General features: G+C 40.8%; 1 protein-coding gene across 1 annotated transcript; it reads left to right on the forward strand.

Annotated features, from left to right (window-relative positions):
• The first annotated feature begins 6,193 nt into the window (after nt 1-6,193).
• On the forward strand, nt 6,194-18,442 carry LOC137291018 (leucine rich adaptor protein 1-like). Its single transcript, XM_067822264.1, has 2 exons — nt 6,194-6,694; nt 16,881-18,442. The coding sequence occupies exons 1-2, from the start codon at nt 6,449-6,451 to the stop codon at nt 17,328-17,330; spliced, it is 696 nt and encodes a 231-aa protein (XP_067678365.1). The 5' UTR covers nt 6,194-6,448; the 3' UTR covers nt 17,331-18,442.
• The last annotated feature ends 1,427 nt before the right edge of the window (nt 18,443-19,869 follow it).

Here is a 19,869-nt window from a genome sequence, read left to right on the forward strand (position 1 = left end):
TAATCGTTATTCCGTATCATCTCCCATCCCAGCCAGGATATGTCATCTCATCCCCACAATAACGCTCCCTATTGTCCCCGCTCCCATTCTCCGCACATCGCTGATCCTTTGAAAGAGAATCATCTTTCGCGTGCTTGCCAGACTCCAGCTGGGAGTAAAAGTAGGTTTTTCTTTTCCGAAAATATGATCTGTTCAGGTAGAGTAAATTCTTAAAACCTTCTGTCATCTCAGAAATGTTCGTGTTATTCTGAAAATGAAACCAGGGCATTTTAAATGGGTGTCAAATCTCCCAGGCAGCCTATCCCCCTCTGGGAAGCCTTGTTACCTGTCAATAGACGGAACTGTGGATCATAAAACAGCTATCACCCAGACCACCGCCAAACATGCTGGTCAACACCTCAAAGTCGGCTAATCACAGGGATGGCTCTTCTAACAGTAGACTAACGAGGATGTCGTCATCGGCAACAATGGTGTTGGTGGCGTCGGTGTCACTATCGGCGTGAAGGGCAGTGACCAACTGACCCACAACCCGAACTGGAACATAATCGTCTGCGTGCAGTGAGCACCTGCGTATAAGAAAACAACCGTTGTGTTCTGACGGTTTCAATATTGTTGGTGATATTGAGTGAGTGAGTGAGTCAGTATGGTTTTACAATGCTTTTAGCACTATTCCAGAAATATCACGGCAGGGGAAACCAAAAATGGGCTTTTGGTGATACTGATGCGGCGGAAAGGTCTTTCGTCTTAAATCATCGAGGCGGGGGCATCGCTTAATGGTTAGGCATCCGCTCGTCACGCTGAGGACCCGGGTTCGATTCCCCCTCATGGATGCATTGTTTGAGACCCATTTCTGGTGTTCTTGGCCGTGATATTACTGGAATATTGCTGAAAGCGGAGTAAAAGCAAACTCACTGACTAATAAATCATGGTAATCGCGTGATAAGACAGCTGTATTGTGCTCGTTTTACTTGTTAAAGGCGACATTGCCGATTGCAAATACATGTTGTATATTCCCTATAAACTGTAAACTTGAAATCCTAACGATACGGTTAAATCGTCCGAATTTGCATAAGTCTGAAAACATTCGCTCGTCTGCCGGGTTCGATTCCCTACATAGGTGCAATGTGTGGAGCCCATTTCTGGTTCCCCCGCAGTGGTCTTGCTGGCATATTGCTAAAATCACACTTACGCACTGAGATGTAGACTCAACGGTAATGTCAAAAAGAGAATTATATCTATATGTTAAGGAAACCCCAGTTCTATGGATAGTCAGGTGCTTTATTGTAATGAGTGCCTATCTCTATAGTTAACTCACCTTGCATAACAAAGGGACGTAACCTAGTTTTCGTAAAAGAAAATAAAGAAAGACGTAATGAATAACAACATATGGAAAACCATATTCGCTCCTTCTGTAACTTAACTCTTTACCAGGTACTTACTTTTCATTCCTTAAAATATATACATTAAAGACATCACATATTGTTTCAACTGTTTATCGTTAAGTATTTTCAGTTTTAAGTCAAGTGTCACGCTCAGTCATCGATGTAGTTATCGAGTTGAGACTGTCAATCATAGCATGACAGGGAGTGACTGCAGATCACTGCAACACATGATTAGATTTCACTGTCGACACAACTCCGACTAGATAGACTAATTTGTTAAAATTTGGCGACAATGAACGGTGAAACTGACCTGCCTTCGACAATCATCGGATGTAGACGGATTTGTTTACCCAGGCGCCGTGTCAATCTTAATCCGCTTAATAACAGTCAGATCTGACCTTTAATTCAATCAACGTGGAGGACACGGTAGCGTTAAGCCGCTTTAATTACCAACATGTAGTCAAAGTTTCTATGCATGTCTATCAATATACGTGTTATAAAGACAGTGAGCTGACATGGGTTGAGCCCCGAGAATCTGACAGTGTGAAAACAAAGACGTGTCGGAGATATAACAAGCATACGGATTTACATACAAAATAAATATGTTCTATGTAAGCCTAAATGTTTGGATTGAATTATCGGGTTTGTTTAACTGGTTTGTTGTGGACAGTCCGTCCGGCGTATTTACACAGTACCCGCTGTAGGGGCGTTATGACCATCCTCGTTCATCATCCTCCGCCATTTATGGCTAGATAACAGTATACACCAATGTTTGAAGGGGGTGGAAATGAAAAAAAAGGTTATTCGTTGATGATTTATTTCCACGGGGTCCCTGTGTGGAATACGTATTCGGAAAGTGTGTGTTAAAACTCCAAATTATCATCAACGTGGTATGAAACTGTCTCGGGTTTCAGTAAGTGTGCAGTGTTTGCCTATTGTTTTCGTCTATCACGTTTAAATGCCGGTTGAAAATCATGGTTTGCATGTGCGTGCGCGTGAGTGTTGGGTGTGTGTGTTGTCAAATCCGGGTTTCAAGTGTATTCTTTTGCCCGACAATTTATGATGGGCCCAAAACTAGGGCATTTCTGTATTGGGGGCGAGTGAGTCTCTCTCTCCCTTTCTTCCCCCCCCCTCTCTCTCTCTCTCTCTCCACACACACACACACAGACACGTACGTACATACATACACACACACACACACACACACACACACACACACACACACACACACACACACATACATACATACATACATACATACATACTCAGGGAAGTGTACTGCAGATGTACGCATGACAATCATGAAACAATCACTATAACAATGCACAATTGGCGTCTCTGTTCCAAACATCTCAATACCTCTGTGTTAACACGGAAACTGTGTCACGGATAGTCTGATAGCGTAATCCATCACCGACACAAGTGTAGAATTTAATTTCAATTAAGTAACATAATTGAAACAAATAAGTATAAATTGTACTTAAGACCGGTGATGGATACAAGGTACTGAAATCAGGGTTAATGTCTGCCTAAAACATGACACGTTAGCCCCCGGATGAAGCCACCCCCTCGGGTCACCTCTATAGTGTGATTGGTCAACTGTTTGTAACACTGTATAACAACACACAGTAACGACGCTTCAGGCTTATAGTGAAACAGAGTAGAAGATCCTATTATGAACTCGGGAGTTTATCTGGATTGTTTGGAAATTGAAGATCTCAATACCGGAATCTGATTATTATTATTTCATAAGTTGTGATAATACATATATGGAAATAAGCTGTGTCGTTTGAGTTATATCTGCTCGTGCGTCACGCCGTTACGTGCGATTACTGGTCGTTATCACCTGTTAGCCCATATCAGTATAATATGATGTTCACGTTAGCAACAGTTCCTGTGTTATGAAAGTAATCTGTCGGTATAGGTGAATACGCTGAAGTATATTTCATTGGAAAAAAATACTTAAGGTCTAATCAGAACCCTTTCATAAGCCATTTATAAGATTATGTGAAGTAGTTACAAATCAGGTCTCAAGTTTAAATTGCAACCTATCGCAATGTAGGGCCATGGCGGTAATTACAAGCAAAACGACCCGTCTTGAACAGCATCAAAAGCTATCATTAAAACTTCTAACAGTGCTATAAATCAGATACTAAGTGTACAGTCTTAGGAAGACTCAACTAATTCAACCAAAGGAAAGGTGTTCCTTGCATCATTTGCTTGTCATCTCAGGTCATACATATACTGGTAAAAAATAGTTAGGGATATTTATTAATTGTGAAATTATGAATAATAATGTATTTATTCATTGACATACTGATAAAATATCGGTTTTAAAAATACCAATATCCCTAACTTGTTTTGTTCCAGTATATATTCTGGGAATGCCACAAAGTGAGTACCATCTGGAGACACCTGGAAAGTTGGATATCCGTTGGAGTCCTAGACCAACAGCTAGTCTCTGTAATGAAAATATTTTACTGAAAAAACGTTCATGGTGAAAAAAAATAATATAATGAAATGGAGCCCTGAGACTTTCTTCATTTTCAGAAGCTAAGGAAAGCTAGACTTGCCACATTTTCTAGACTTGCGTGGGCTTTCTTGGATATATATACTTCAGGGCCTGTACGACAGACTATTGGAGTCCGTAACACTATCCAAAGAAAACTTTCCTCTTGGTTATTTATCAAATATAACAATACCATAAACCTTGGAATTATCCTGTCCAAACGAATCATTTTCAACATTAGAACGAACTGCCTCCCACTAACATTCCAGCTCAAACAGGAGCTCATTCAATTTTATAAGTCAACAAAGTATACCACTGTCATTACCTGTAATAAAGACTACTTCAAAGAAGGTTTGGTCAAGATGCCATGTCCTGCTCTGCTCAATACACTGTCATGCAAAACCGTTTAAATGTTTACAATAAATATACAAATTATATTTTAAAAAGTATTGTTAGATGTGATGTGGTACAAAGGATAACCTGATGTTAAAAACTGACAGTCATCAATGAGCTTCCCTCCTATGACAATTAAAAACTATTGATACCTGTTTATCTGACTGATTTTGAGGGAAAGGTTTGTTCCATGTAATTAACACTGTTTCATGCCATCAGCGTTACATCTGTTGACGACCAGCTATAGTTGATTTCAAAACAGCACGTGGACCTCGTTCGTCACGACAATCGCAATCAACACCCTTGTTGTTAAGTGATAAGATACCGCCGGCGAAGAATCACAACTCACTGTCATTAACACGTTATGTGCTAATTGCGCTGAATAATGAGAGCTAATTAACATACGCTTCGTAGCTGGACAGATCCGAGGAAATTGATTATCTCGGATATTTGTTTATTCAATAAAACGGATTTCACTCACCCGTGTCAAAATCATAAAATTGGTTGGAAAAACATATGTCGTACTGATGTGTGTTCAGTGCCACTGAGTCGTCTAATTTGTGATACCTATCATTTAAAGTAATGGATATAATGAACTGAGGGGGATACGGACACTGAAAATGTCAATCGCGTTATATGGGCATAACAAAAGAATCAATTACGAAGAGAACTTCGCAACCATATTTGAGACATTGTTGACTCGTCACTTTCTAGTATAGGCAGACGGATCAAATTTGTGTCTCCTTGATCGGTCAATGCTTCTTTACAACAAATTATCACACTTGTATACGGTGTAAAGATTACAGTTTATAGTGTTATATTAGTGAAGGCTACCGCTAATGTTATTAGAGTGTGTAAAATTAAAGCCTGTATGGATGTTATTGATAATATGAAGAAACTATACACATCACGTTGTCAGCACACCGTAAACATTCGTGCCACGATTGAACGCAACCTGCTGTTGTGTGTGTTTCGACGTCAAGTGTAGGACAGGGGAAGTAACTCTAGTTGATTTGCTTGACGCGAGTCATCGAGACTGTCCTCTCGCGTAGAGGTGAATCGCTCGCTGTCAGTGCACTGCTGGCCATAGCAAAATTTATCAACTGTTCTTCTTTCACGAAGAGGAAAACATTTAATATTACTGTTAAACATCATGTGGTATCTATTTTCAATGATGCAAATTATGTAAAATTTATGTTAAAAATTATGTATTTGAATTAGGAAATCCAATATACCACTGTTAAAATGATAGTGAATTAGGAAATCCAATATACCACTGTTAAAATGATAGTGAATTAGGAAATCCAATATACCGCTGTTACTGCTTGCTGTAAGTTGCGGATTCAAGTTGTGTTAAATCGCGGAATTACCTATTCCAGGTGGAAATGTGGTAATGATAACATGCTTGTGTAAAATGTTTTGTCAGAGGCTGGACCGATTTTGTCCTGTAGTACCAGTTACATGAATAAATGTCCACTCCCCCTAAAAACCCATTCCTTAAATGTCAGGAATTTTTTCAAGCGATAAACATGTATTCATGGTAAGAATCAACACAAATCCCCACAAAGAATATGTAATGACTCTCATAAACCTCCGCACCCACGATCATACAGCCAAGACAGTTTGGATGCCAGATATGAGGCATGTCACAACCCGAACAACAAAATATGGCACAGAAATTAGAGTTTGTCGCGGAAATCACTGTAATGAAAGCATATACGTTGTGATCACGTCCGAGCAACTGTTGCAAGTTAATTAAGTCTCTTGGAAGCTCTTCACCTGCAGCTGGGAACGCAACAACCACCCTTGTTGTTCACCTGTCAAAACTTACTAAGCTCCGCCCCTCGACAAACCGCGCGCCGCCAACCAATCAGCGCCAAGTACCGTGGAAAGGGCTCACTATGAGTTCACAGCGCAACACATGCTGGCTATAGTAGCACACACGTTGTTGACGAGCACGGATGTAACTTGATAGACTCGTGAAACGTCTTTTCTTGTGAGGCACAAATGATCATTCGTATATACGACTTGGATATAGCCGTGCCCATGTGAGAAATTATCAGAGGAGAGACCATATAACTGTTGCACGTGTGTGATTGATTATATTTCTAAGGCGCTTTACGAACTGTGACTATTTTACTAAAGAACTGTACAATTGGTGAAGATGCCTGTCACTGCACTGGATACGAAGGCAATGCTACAAGTCCCGAGTGAGGATGGTTTTGACAAGTACACAGCATCAATAGAACTGTCGAACGCTTGCAGACAATTCTACAAGTCTCGGGTAGAGACAGCAGAAGCTATGAAGGAGAAGTGGGACAAGACCCCCTCCACGACGACCGATGCCAATGGCAACGGGAGGCAGAAGAACTCCATCGACAAGGCCATGGAGACACTTAGAGCCGAAATGGTAAGGAACTTATTTCACTTTCCTCTCACTAACAGTTCACTATTATTTTACAGTTCAATACGCTAATTGTAAACGTGATGCACTGAATAGATTCATTAGTCCATTTTAGCTATTTTGTAAGAAATGGAAATATGTGTTTCAAGACAATAGATTTTATTGTTGAAGATTATGAACCAATGTGCTTAAAACTTTGTAGGAAAGAGAGTTGGGTTTTTCATTTCTAGTGAAGAGAGTTATTTTATCGTCGTGAAGGGGTGCTTGACATTGTCCGGCACTGACATGTCTCTTTGTACGCTATTACAACTGATGTCACTGACTTCCGATCTGTGTAGATGTCGAATATATGATATACGATTAACATTGATCAGTGTCGCTCTATTAACATCTATTGTGTTAATGGATAACCATGACAACAGAAAAGGACACCGTCACACAATCTCCAACAATTGGAGCTAATTCCAACAGCTGCGCACGTGCCAGACTGAACCGGTGTGGCGTAACTAGGCAATATGTCGTGCCCCCAGTTAATATGACGGCGGCTTGTAGAAGTGGCAGAGGAAATACTTACAGTACGAAAAAAGACCTACTGTAGGAACTGACTACTCAGGGAGCTCCCACTTCCCCTGTCACAATGTAATGACCCACACTGATTATCCTGTTCCTCCGCTAAGCACATGGGGTAATTTCACACAGGATTGGCCCCCTAGGCCAGGTTATTGACATGCTCCATGGCACCCCACTTTCGCGCTACGAGTGAAATGTATTTGCAGTGTATGAGTATGATATTCCACATATTATTGGACGATATGGGTTATATAAACATCCTCGGGATACACAAACAGTACAACAAATATCAGACTCAGATTGCAGAAATTCAAATTGCGCCCCTTTCTGTAAGTTATTCAAACTCTGGCGGCGTTCGGTCCAATAGTGGCAGTTTCAGGCATGACTGTTCTAGGAATGTGTTTACAGACGGTCGTTCGGGAAATAATCAATGGATAATGTCACATTTGTACATAATTCTGCATTCGATTGGTATTCGAATTATGTGTTTTATGGTATAAAAAGAATATGTTGGTCTGGTGTCCCTTATGACATTTAAATACACGTCAGATACTGCAAAGAACAATTTGAGAGGCGCGAGCTCTACCGCCAAACATAATCCTCCCCAACTTCTCTGAATAGGTGCTCAACACGAGAAGTCACTGCAACCTATATTGGCCATCTGTTGCAGTTTATTGCAACCAAAGCTAATTACTTTGGGGTTACATTACATTTGAGTAATGCAGTGGCACAATGACTAGGTTAGAAGTGAGTTGTTTGATGGAGGATGTATGTGCAGCTAATTGGAGGTTGTAGATTCACGCCTGGTCTGAGACAGCTGGTTACTGTGAGTCCTGTCTACTCTATACTTTAAGATGGTGTTAATTGGAGTCGCCAAATCATGGCTAATTGCAGTTTGGCGGCCGATCGCGTTATTTTTTCAATAAACAAATTTGCGTAGCCGCATGTGAATCTGTTTTAGTATGATGAAAGACTTAATTTGGATTGTTGTATTAAACTTCTCTTATCTCCTCTCTCATACATTACCAATGCATTTCCATGCATGATGTTACCTTGTTGACATATTAATGTCTTTAAAACGAAATCTACGTATAAGCGCTGTTTGCAGGTGATTGGATTTTGTTCCATTAAAATATACGACCAGTTTTTAACACGAGATAACACGTATTGCAATTAATAACAGGCGTGTTTATTCTGAGATAGCGACGGGGTATGTACGTGCATATTTCCACATTTACCTGAGTGTTACGTGTAGAAATGACATCTTCAGCCTTTGTTTTGATCACGTGGTCAGAGATAACAATATGTGTGTCGATGAAGTCAATGTATAGAGTAGATGACTCACGACTATAGCAGCTCTGGTCGTCCCAGACGAAGCCGTTATCTCACATAACCACATTATCCCACACCTGGGAAGTTATTAACGAATATTCCCCTCATTGATTCAAGGCAATCGAAAGAGAAGTCTTAAGCGAGTGAAGACATGTTTTTGAGATCCACCTTTGCGGTGTTCTTAGTAAAATGTTTTCATTCTGGTGAGGTTGGGGATGGGGAGGGTCAGGAGGGAGCTCACCTCGGACAACAGTGCCCTGATGCCTAGCTTTGTATCAGCATCAGTCTCGCACTAGTACCTCACTTTAAAGTTTCCATCAACAAACACGTAATTTCCTTTGTCACGACAGAGCTACTGTAACAAAAAAAGACCCTACAGTTTACATCACATTACATCACAAGGTACAAAGCTGCTATTTAGAAATAAGTCCTCAAACCATTATTATTTTATATACACGCCTTGGCATTGTTAGATAACGCGCCGGGGGCTAAGACGAACCGCTAGTGTTTTGAAAGAGACCGGTCGATGAGAGATGGGGCTGGCTACATGCCTGCACGGAAGCGACTCGGGGCAAATATGTTCCCAGGTAGAGAGCATGTCAAGTCTCTTCTCCTGCAAACAATGTGCTAGCGGTGCAAGCTTTGCTGTCGATGGCAATCTTAGGAATTACTCCCCAGGCCTGTTATTTTCATCATTTAGGTCATTTTCTTAAATATAGTACTAAGGATTTCTTGATTGTCCTTTGTGTTTCGAACATTGCACTATTGTGCGAAGACCTTGGTCGACTTTCTAATTCCGGTTGCAGTGTACATTGCAGCGTCACAACAGTGTTAATAAGACTGGAATAGAGAGAACGTGCTATTTTCATGTTATGACAGATATTGACTGATATTATGTACTGATTTTACATGGTTAATACACCGGTTTAAAAAAACGTTTTTTCAATTTTCATAGCTCAGAAATAATGAGTTCAAATGACGTAACAGTGTTTTGTTTTTGAGGTAATATCGTATTGGGTCTTTAATAACACGACGTAACGAGGGATTTTTCAAATATTTTAGTTCTGCACTGAGAACAACGAAGCGCTGTTGAAGGTAACGTGATCGCATGAGTCAGCATAGCTATGCTTTCGCTCTACTTAACGCATACACATACAGTGACACACTACCTCAGCTACCTATACAGACATACACGTGGATAGTATTAGTTACAGATCGTTTGTAACGAACACTTATTGCTCACTCTCAACTGTTTCTTATGCGATGTTGTCCATGGTTTGGGATAGAGACCCTTCTCATGGAATCGGGTTGTACATTTCACGATGTATTGACATGTTATCGTCGTGTTAGTTATGCAATAACAACCTACCGACTGCCGAGTCTTGACAGCTTATGAAATAATATAGAATCCTAATTTTGATTTATTGGTAACAAATCAGCCGTTGACACAATGTTGCTATTCTTAGATCCCTGTTGAGTATTGTTAAGTAACATTGTTACATTGAGGAGTTAATTCCTGGTAGACTTGCATGTCACTATTGTTGTATATAACATGATTGATTGATATAGACACATATTAACACCAGAGTCATTGACCCTAGCGTATGTGTATTTACAATAAGGGAACATGGGACCTGCCTGGCAGCTGTGGGTGTTTTACAAGAAAACTTTCAAAAATCGGAATTGGGTCGGGCTTTCATGCGAAAGAATGAGGAAGATTGTTTTTTAACCTGGAAACAAAAGGTGGAAGTTAAGCTTTTTCAGTTCAAATATCTTCTTCTTTCATGTTATTGATTCCAACTATCAAGTCCCATTCAACATTTATGACATTTCAACCAAAGCGTCTCCTAACCCCTTGTCTGCTCTGAGGGTGAGAGATACAGACAAACACCGTTCCCATCGCCCAGACACGTTCGCTAGTCCCTGGCTTATTTTTTGTGAGCTTGTAGTGTTTGACCAGTGCACGGTGTGGGCGGGACGAAATGAGATGGTCGTGGTTAAACCTACCACTACTTCCTTCCAAGGATCATAATTTTGTAAGAATACACACGAAGTGTCCTGCTGCTTCGAAAATAAAGACTTATATTATACGTTTTCGCTTAGCCTTGTAAAATACATCCGGCTTGTGAAACTAGTTGGGTTCAAGTGATAGCAATGTTTCTAAATCAGTAATTTTAATATATTTGTTTTGATGTTACGTTGGCAACGCTTGAAAGTTCAAGAAAAACCTGAACACGTGCGTACAATGTTGACTAGTACCATTTTGTCAAAAGCTTACACGCTGTTACTCAAGTCTATTTATAACATAATAGAAAACGTGTATTCCTCGTCATACTGATGCTATCAACAATAGCGTATAGGTATAACTGCGTTTTAGCTACTGTGGGCAACCATTCGTCAGCCAATGAGAAGTGTATCACATTTCACATTGACGTACACACGTGAAAATTATGAAGCATATCACGTGACGATTCCTATCATAATGTGATACTTACCTGACGAATATTTTGTATGCGAAAATAAATACCAACTACGTGAAAAGCTTCCGATGTCAATTTCACGGCAGAGTGACCCTTGTCAGTGGTCAGGTATACCCCAGTGTCACATAGTTCCGGTGGCGATTAAACTGAGCCAGCAGTGGACAGTGACAAACTATGTACCGCCACCAATTCCCCAAGAATGTCAACCCCTTTCTCCGATCGGCCATTACGCCCGGGGCGTCCGCACAACCCCCGTGCCATAAATGTTCAAGTTTTTGAATCGATGTTGTTTGAAGTCCATCGAATCCCGTAACTCCTTAAAGAGACACCCTGTTTGCATGGCATTACAGTCGCACTCTAGAAATAAAATATGGAGGGCACCGGAGAGGTTATGTTTGGAAACGTTAGTGCTGCGGACAGATAGGGACATGTAGCGTTAGGGTGTTATGGCGATATAGGGATCACGTAGAAACAGAGCGTCTGTTATTAATCGAAATCTGTCCGCTAAAATTCTCAAGATATTAGTCACTTCTTTCAAAACTAAACAAATACAAATCTTTCACAATCGACTGGGTTGAAATAACGTGGATTTGAACACCCAAAACAAAACGGAATTGCTGTAAGGGGTCATTATAGTGTCTTTTAAAAGGTAAAAATGAATTAAAAAGAGCAGTGAAATGTGCACATGAAAAAAAAACATGACAACTTGATTGTGCTCGTTGTTAAAGGTTTAAAACTGCTAAGGACAGGTATGTTGGTGTTTCGGTGTAGCGTTTGGCTTCTGTTGCCGCACTCTGGATAATATTCACTGACACGAGTGTGATATATTGCCCTGGGTTACTGACAGGGTTGCCCATTAACCTGTCCTCTTGTCTGTACCCGCCCTACCCTGGGGCTGAGAAACCTACAGAGATTCATTCCATAGTAAACAATGGCGTATTATAAATCACGCCCACATGCTAATTCGCAGGTGAAAATTGATCAGATATTAAAATGATAGCACAGGACAAATGCTTCAGATTCAACTCAAGTCTAAGACCACGGTGATGATGGTATGAGAAATAGACCCGAAGTATCTTCATGTTTTTCATTTCTAAACCATATGAGTGTAACAACATGGCATTCTTACAGTGTGACCCAGAAAGAATGTTTGGAACAAAATGCTCGTTCCTGCTGTGTATTCACTCTGCACGTGTCAGATGATATACACATCTAATGAAATGCCAGTCAAGAAGAAGAGTCTGCACTTCACTGCAGACAGGAATCCCATGTAAACAGCGGTACCAGGTACCTTGCCCCTACATCACCTGCCGGACGCATCTGGCCAGAGAGTGGTCGCCATTGCCTGTGGTCTGTCAAGGCCGTGGCCCGGGCTGTACGACTGAGGCAGTGCCTGGGATCTGTGTGTTCTGTGAGATTTGGGAGATAACTAAGAGAAACTTGACTACATGTTGATGCGGAACATGTGCTCGTGGTTCTCTCCACATGGGAGTTATCATAACTTACCCCACGCACGTGTTTTTAGCATGCACAGGACTTCGATAAAGCTAATGAATGGATGAATGAATGTTGCTTTATACCACATCAGCAATATGAGTAGGTTCAGCCAGTGATAGTGCAGTGAAATGTCTACAGTTAAGAGGATCATATTCATGAGTAAACTCTCCAATCCCATATTCCAACCACACTATCGTTAAAATACGAATTGTAGTGAAATATTTAACCCATGCTTCATATAAACCCAAAACATGAATGTTGTAAGTCGAATTCAACATGCATATTAATGCCATACATGTACATCAATGTTTTAGCTGACTCAGCACTTTGTTTTAAGCATGTGATATATTTAACTGCATGGTCATTGCTTGACCACCTACAGAGATGGTCGTAGACACTGTGACCTGTCCAGTTTATGACATTTATTGCTCCAACGTTTCTCTTTAACTGTGGCTCTGGTCATTTGTAAGTCTCGAGGTAATCTCGCGAGGGCAACACGGGGTACAGTGCTAGAGTGAACATGGCGACAGTCTTGGTCTAGGTGCTGTCCCTCTTAATCCATCTTTTGTTGCTTACTTTGTAGTAAATAGCCATGTTTATTTCCCTGTCATAAATTTAGCGACACGAGGCAGATTTAATGCAGTGGTTTACAGTTTACTTTATTTCATCTTGAAAATCCAGACATCCAGTCTGCCATAAAGTCCGATGACTAAGGACTATTTTGATCAAATTAAACAAGACTGGTTCTGTGGATCACTCAGACACGAAGTCCCCAGACTAACTACTATGAATAATTATTACAAACGAATAATATCATTTATTCAGTCGCCTAAGACGACACATTTGTTATAAAAATTGATTTTCAACTTAATTGTTGAAAGTTATGAATTCCTTACCAATTCTTTTTATTGCGCCAACCGGCCAATGGAGTCCATCTGAAGACTGTAACACAAATCGCGTTTCTATATATCGTCAATGTTTGTTCTATTCAACGCACCACCACGCTGTTCTTAAGTAATTTTCGGTATTTTGAAACTACTTTCTTATCAGATGGATTGGTTACACAAATATCAGCCATGGATACGTTCAACATTACTTGGCTAAGCAAATAGTGGTTTGTTACTTTATCCGTCATCTGCACCACTGCTTGACAGTTTCAAGGGGTTTCAAGGAAACATTGGAAAGCCTGCCACTCCAACCGCAACAAACTGCAATATCACTACAGGTAAAACCCTCTAACAAGCTATGAGTCACTGACACAATAAATCTCACGATCAACACTCGACAGGTTTTCACTTATTCTCAGAGACACACCTCCTAAGTTCAACCCAACGTTATTTTCCTTCCCCAATCCGTTCTTCACGCGTCCTGGTGCGGCTAATGGATGTTATGTAATATGATATATGCGCTTGACCCTCCCATTTACCTCTCATTCTTGTCGTATGTTTGTCGGTGCCGTCGTCGTGTAAACAGCGACCGCGGTGGAGTGGTACTAACGTCATTTGCACCGCTGCTCGCCATCTTGAACGCACTTGACACGCGCTGTAGAGAGAATCAGTGAATGGGCAGGTCAAGTTATGCAGATATTTGATATGTGTTCGACATGGGTGTCTATAGTGGGCACTCAACGTGCATGTTTAAGACTTAAAATAGAAATAACGCTTGTATAGTTCTGTTAAAGCGGTATCCGTCACAAGCTGGTCACAGGATCACGAGTTTCGTGTAATCAATATGATGTTCCGGGCGCGGGCGACGTGATCTTAAGATTGAGTCATGTCCCAGTAACAACGTTGGTAATATAGACAATATGGTAACGAGTATATGAATCATCAATTAAAGTATATGATAAAACAAGTTCCCTTTGAAGATATTTATAGCGTTCGTGACGTTGGGGTGTTACAGCGTCAAAAGGGTGCTTCAATCGGCTACCTGTTGGTACGCCTCGGAATGTTAAAATATAATTTTGGCTCCTTTATCTGAGATATTTGTGAATTCAAATTTATCGGTGCCCCGTAAGACATCGTGGAGTGATTGGTATGTTATAATTTTCTGTTTATCACTACGCTATCAACTGCTGCAGAAAGCCAGATACCGGCCAGCAATACCACGAAAACTAGGATATATCTAATGCAAAATAATCTCTTCTGTAAAGACTTCTTAAAATGATTTGATAAATGGTGTCATCGGTTACATGGAATGTTTCTTAATATAAACCAGCTTTCCTCACTAGGGGTTTAATCAAGGAAAGATAAGATAGAGTAAGAGCTATGTTCCGAGAGATCAAGATGCCATCGAAACCGACGCAAAGACGCTCGTCATTGCCGTGAACTCCACGTGGGCCCTTCACATTAAACATTCCCTCCAAAAATACAGCCCACGAGGTCACGTGCCAACACTCCCATCACTGCCGAATGTGCCGCACTACGTCGGTTATACGTCTTTGATATCGCCGACTCTCTACACTTCAGAAAAAACTACACCGTCAGCACATTCTCAGATACCCTCAGAACTTACATTGCGAGATTCTCTGATGCATATCAAATTCAACTATCTAGGGAATGTGTAATTATATATGGTAGACAGTCCACCAGACAATGACGTCTTGTGTGCTGGATCTTTCTGCACCGATTACTTGATAGTATTTAAATTGATGTAATATGCGCCCTACGCATGGGGTTAAACGGGTAAATGATGATTCCGATCTCTTCACTGTACATTAAACACCCGGTGCTGTGAGCACCAAGGCCATCACTGCAAGGCGATCTGTGTATGTGCACAAACCATGGGGGTGACAACTCTGCTTTCATATCCAGTGCTATGTCAAATGAGACGCTTCTGAAATTCCTTTAAATGTATTGTGACTTGAAGGAACCGTGAAATGGTCACGTACGTTGTATCCATTGGTATAGATAACGACTCGGGAGGACACAGTAGGCGTTCTTGCTTGACTGATGTTCAGAATTTTATTTCTTACATGAAAGAAAGCATCTGTGTACACCTGAGCGAAATTTGCCGCAGGTGATACTAAATATTGGTAGTTGTACGTAGAAAGCACCCGGGTTGATAGATAATGCGTTATTCATACGTGGAATTCTTAATCCTTACTTCGGGGCACTGCAATTTCGGAGAATTGCTTCATTGTCCTGTTTCTGCTATGTAATGTCGGAGTATAACTGAAGTGCTGGATGAAATGCTTGGAAACCATGTTAACTGGGCGAAGGAGCGGTACTTATTTATCCAAACATGAAGGATATTCTTAGACCTTAAGACACAATGAACACTTGATCTGAGGACATGTCAACATGGCCGTCCTCAAGCAGACCACTATGTCACAGACAGTGGTCAGGGGTGGTTAGGTAGCACAGTATTGAGGACAAGCTTGTCATGGGTTCTGTTCCTCACATGGATACTACAACATGTGGACCGAACTCATGGTACGCACTGCTGTACTATTGTTAAAAGCGAGTAAAGCCCGTCACATTTGCTCCTGTTTAGCATGAATTGTATACATGAGCTAAGGATGGTTCTCAAGAAGAGCCATGACATGTTGGTAAACCGTGGTTTCAAGAAAAGCACTATTACTTGGATAGACTATAAATGTGTCACTGGAAAATCATAATCTTTCAATCCTATTCCAAGTGCCCAGTGGCCGAGAAAAGCACGAACCTGGCTCTCTAGTCCTTGCCAATAAGATAAACTTCCCTTATATAGCTTATCCTGTTTAGTTAAAAGGATCTAACTTCTATGCGATACTACACGGGATTAACTGAAGGGTTCTTACATTAAAGGACAGAGATTTATAGACACCTCCATCGACGAGTTGCCCGTTCTTAGGTCGTGCTGTTGCGCTTTTATAAAGTGAAATGGAAGGTACGGCTTGTTAAATCTTATCTCAAAAGCTAAGTTGATGTGTCGAAAAGGCAATTTATATAGACGTATGGACGGGTGGATTGTGCGAGAGACATTGTGCTGATGGTGACTCATTTCTGTCAATACTGAGCTGGACTACAGGGGAATTCAGTTCTAATTTGTTGATAGCGACGAGTGACGTGTTTTTCGAAGAAATTGATTGATGTCAACAACCTGCACGGACATGAAATTCATTCAGGCTTAAACATACTGACTAAGAGATCGTCAATCATATGCGAATCCAATATTAAGTTTCGTTGAGTGGAAATATTATTGTTGCACCTATTATGGAACACATATTTACGATACTTATTATGACTAACAAGGATTGAATAAGCATTATTGTCTGACATGTGTTTCACCTCTAATGTCACTTAGTTCTAATATACCTCTTTGTTTCACAGGCGTCGCTTATGGACCAGGACCTGTCGCTGATGAAGCAGCTCCTTACACTGAACGAAACGATCGAAGATCTGAAATGGCAGAGAAAGTATTACTATAGCAAAAGCGATCTTCAAACTAGCTCATGTGATATGGAAGGAAGTGATTGGTCGGTCTCGGAGACGGAAATGTACGAATCGGACAGTGATGTGCCCACGAAATATCCCTCACCCTCTAACCTCTCTCTCGAAGGAAACTCCAATACGGACAATGATTACCCCCCACGATGCACGTCGTCAAGGCAACAGATCAATCTCAACAATGTGTGCAACAACAGCAATCTATTCGAAAAGAGCAAAAAGTTGGACTCTCAGTGTTTAATGAATGGCAGTTCTTTCATCTGTCACAGTGAGCAGAACTCATTTGACTCTGGTATTCACGAGCCCTCCTGTGATGTTGAAATAAGAGTATAAATGACAATGTGATCATACAGACATTTTAGACTGCCAGAAAGTTGTTTCCTCCATGTTTGATCCCACTCGGAACATCTCGGTTGATTCCAATACCTTCATTACTCGACGACTCGAATCACCCGAGACGTTCCGAGTGTTTGACCCTCCACCTGGTGGTGAATCAGGGAACCAGAGTGCTCATGACAAACACCCCTCAAAGACTGAAGAGTTCTGATATTCGAACTCAAACTTTTGACTCTTTTTTGAAGGCGTGGACTGTTATTTACAAGCATATATGCTTAATTTATTTGACTTGTCATCTATTTTAGATGCATATGTTGTAGATACATGAACAAAATGTAGATTACTAGTTAGAAACCTCAACGAACGCAGGTAACAGTTGCAGTTACCCTAAAGTTTTGACAAGACAACTTTTATTTTGCAATTTTAATAAATTACTGTGCAATGCTAGATTAGGTATTTAAAAGTTTTGACAGCTTTAGGTTACACATGAAAGTAGTGTATTCGAGGCAAACGATTTGTAGTTTCTTTAGCAATAACTTGACATAGGCTTATCAATCGGCAATAGTTTTAGATGGTCTCTTTCCATGAGATCTTCAAAGAATACATTTTTCAAAACTTTAAACATTTCAGGTTTTAGCTGACAATACAGATTTGAAATACAAACGGGAACAGGTCCATGCCTGTCGGAACTCTTTATTTACTATTCATCATCATGGGAAGTTGTAAATTTCATCTGAAACAAACACGCACAGCTGTTGTATATAGCATGACAACTGCTATATTGTGATCATGTTTCATACCATTGTATAACATGGTCACGTGTTCATCCGCTGTATATGTGGCTATCTGTCACGATGTATATTTCTGTTATTGCTGATTGATACGAACATGTGTATATATCAGTTATACCCCGACCCTGCAGTATTGTATAAGTTAAATATGACCAGATCCGACTTGTCGATTTCCGACAACCAGCAGCATGAAGCTAGTCATTCCGTATTTGACAGTTTTATGTGGAACCCTACCATTGTACGAAAACATTGTTGTTGAATACTATACACTGTCGTGAAATGTTTATTATGCCAGTGAATAAAGTATTGTGAAAAGAACATCAGTATTTGTTGATTATGAAACTTGGTAGAACGAGGATAACCGGTGCCAGTAACTGGTTTTCTTGCTGGTATGCGGAGTAAGCTCAACAAGGACCGGTTTTGCAATTCGAATCCGCAGGGACTGGCTTCCTAGTTGATACGAGCAGGATGCTAGCTTACCATGAATAGTTACAGAGGAAATAGGATTGGACGACATAAACGTACTGTCGCATTATTTCGTGATGGTAAACTACGGCGTCTTGTTCAGTATAAATGACCCTAATCCACAACGAGTGCATAACACCTTACTCTGTCGTTACAGAAATACTTCAGTAAGTGGGTGTCGTTTTAAACTGCTTTTAACACTATTTCTGGAATAATACAACAGAAGAACAGAATTTGGCTCCACACAATCTACTTATCTAAGGATTCGAACCTGAATCATCGGCATGACCGACCGCCCTAGTGGTTGCAGAGTAAGCTAATCACATTAAAGGGCCGGGTTCGATTCTCCACATGACTACACTTGATAAAGACCATTTCTGAGGTCCCCGACGTGATATTGCTGTGTAAGAAATAACTCACGCAGTATTACTTGATGAGTCCATAACTTGTTCATTCGTTTCAACTTCCCACGGAAGTATACAATCCAGAGTGCTCTATGAGGTTAACGTTCACGTGACCAGTTCATAATACCGGGTACCCATTCGCTGCTGGGCTCCCAGGTGTATGAGTCGAACTTCACTAAGTGTATACGCTACAGTGAGTGAGTTTAGTTTTACGCCGAACTCATCAATATTCCAGCTATATGGCGGTGAATAACCGAGTGTGAACCAGACAATCCGGTGATCAACCGCATGAGCATAAACCTACGCAATTGGAATACAATGGCATGTGTGAGCCAAGTCAACAAGCCTGGTCATTCGATAGTTAGTCGCCTTTTACGGCATGGTTTGCTGAAGACCAAATCTAACAGGGATCTTCACGGCTCATACAGGCTACAGTGTGGGGCAGGACTGTAGCAGTAGAATGCTGTCAGGAGGTCAGCTGTCCAACCACTCTCAGCGACTAACGCTGCATAGGTCGTGGTCTACTCGGAACCACATGTCACCACATGACCTTGCCCGACATTCCATAGTCCTGAAACAAGGCCAAGAAATATCATGGTCTTGGAAGTCACAACACGCCATGTAATCTGGCTTGCGGTACACGACTGTCGACTATCTCAGTCATTATTGGTCTTGTGAAGAACATTTGGGATATCGAACTGTGCACGTAAACCCGTATCGTCAATAATTCACTCATTGACATACAGGTTATCTTGTGCATTACGTCTTTCTTTGTTATATACCTTGGATCCATTGATAACCACAGCATCAGTTTGGAGTCGATTAAAACAATAATACCACCCGTCAATGATGCTTCGCTTATGAGAGGGAGCATTT

The sequence above is a fragment of the Haliotis asinina genome, chromosome 7, assembly GCF_037392515.1.
Source record: "Haliotis asinina isolate JCU_RB_2024 chromosome 7, JCU_Hal_asi_v2, whole genome shotgun sequence".
NCBI lineage: Eukaryota > Metazoa > Mollusca > Gastropoda > Lepetellida > Haliotidae > Haliotis > Haliotis asinina.

Excerpts from the sequence above, each read along its gene's own strand:
- LOC137291018 (XM_067822264.1), top strand. The coding sequence starts at position 6,449 with ATGCCTGTCACTGCACTGGATACGAAGGCAATGCTACAAGTCCCGAGT. Across the intron at positions 6,695-16,880 it reads AGACACTTAGAGCCGAAATG|GCGTCGCTTATGGACCAGGA; the intron begins GTAAGGAACTTA and ends TTTGTTTCACAG.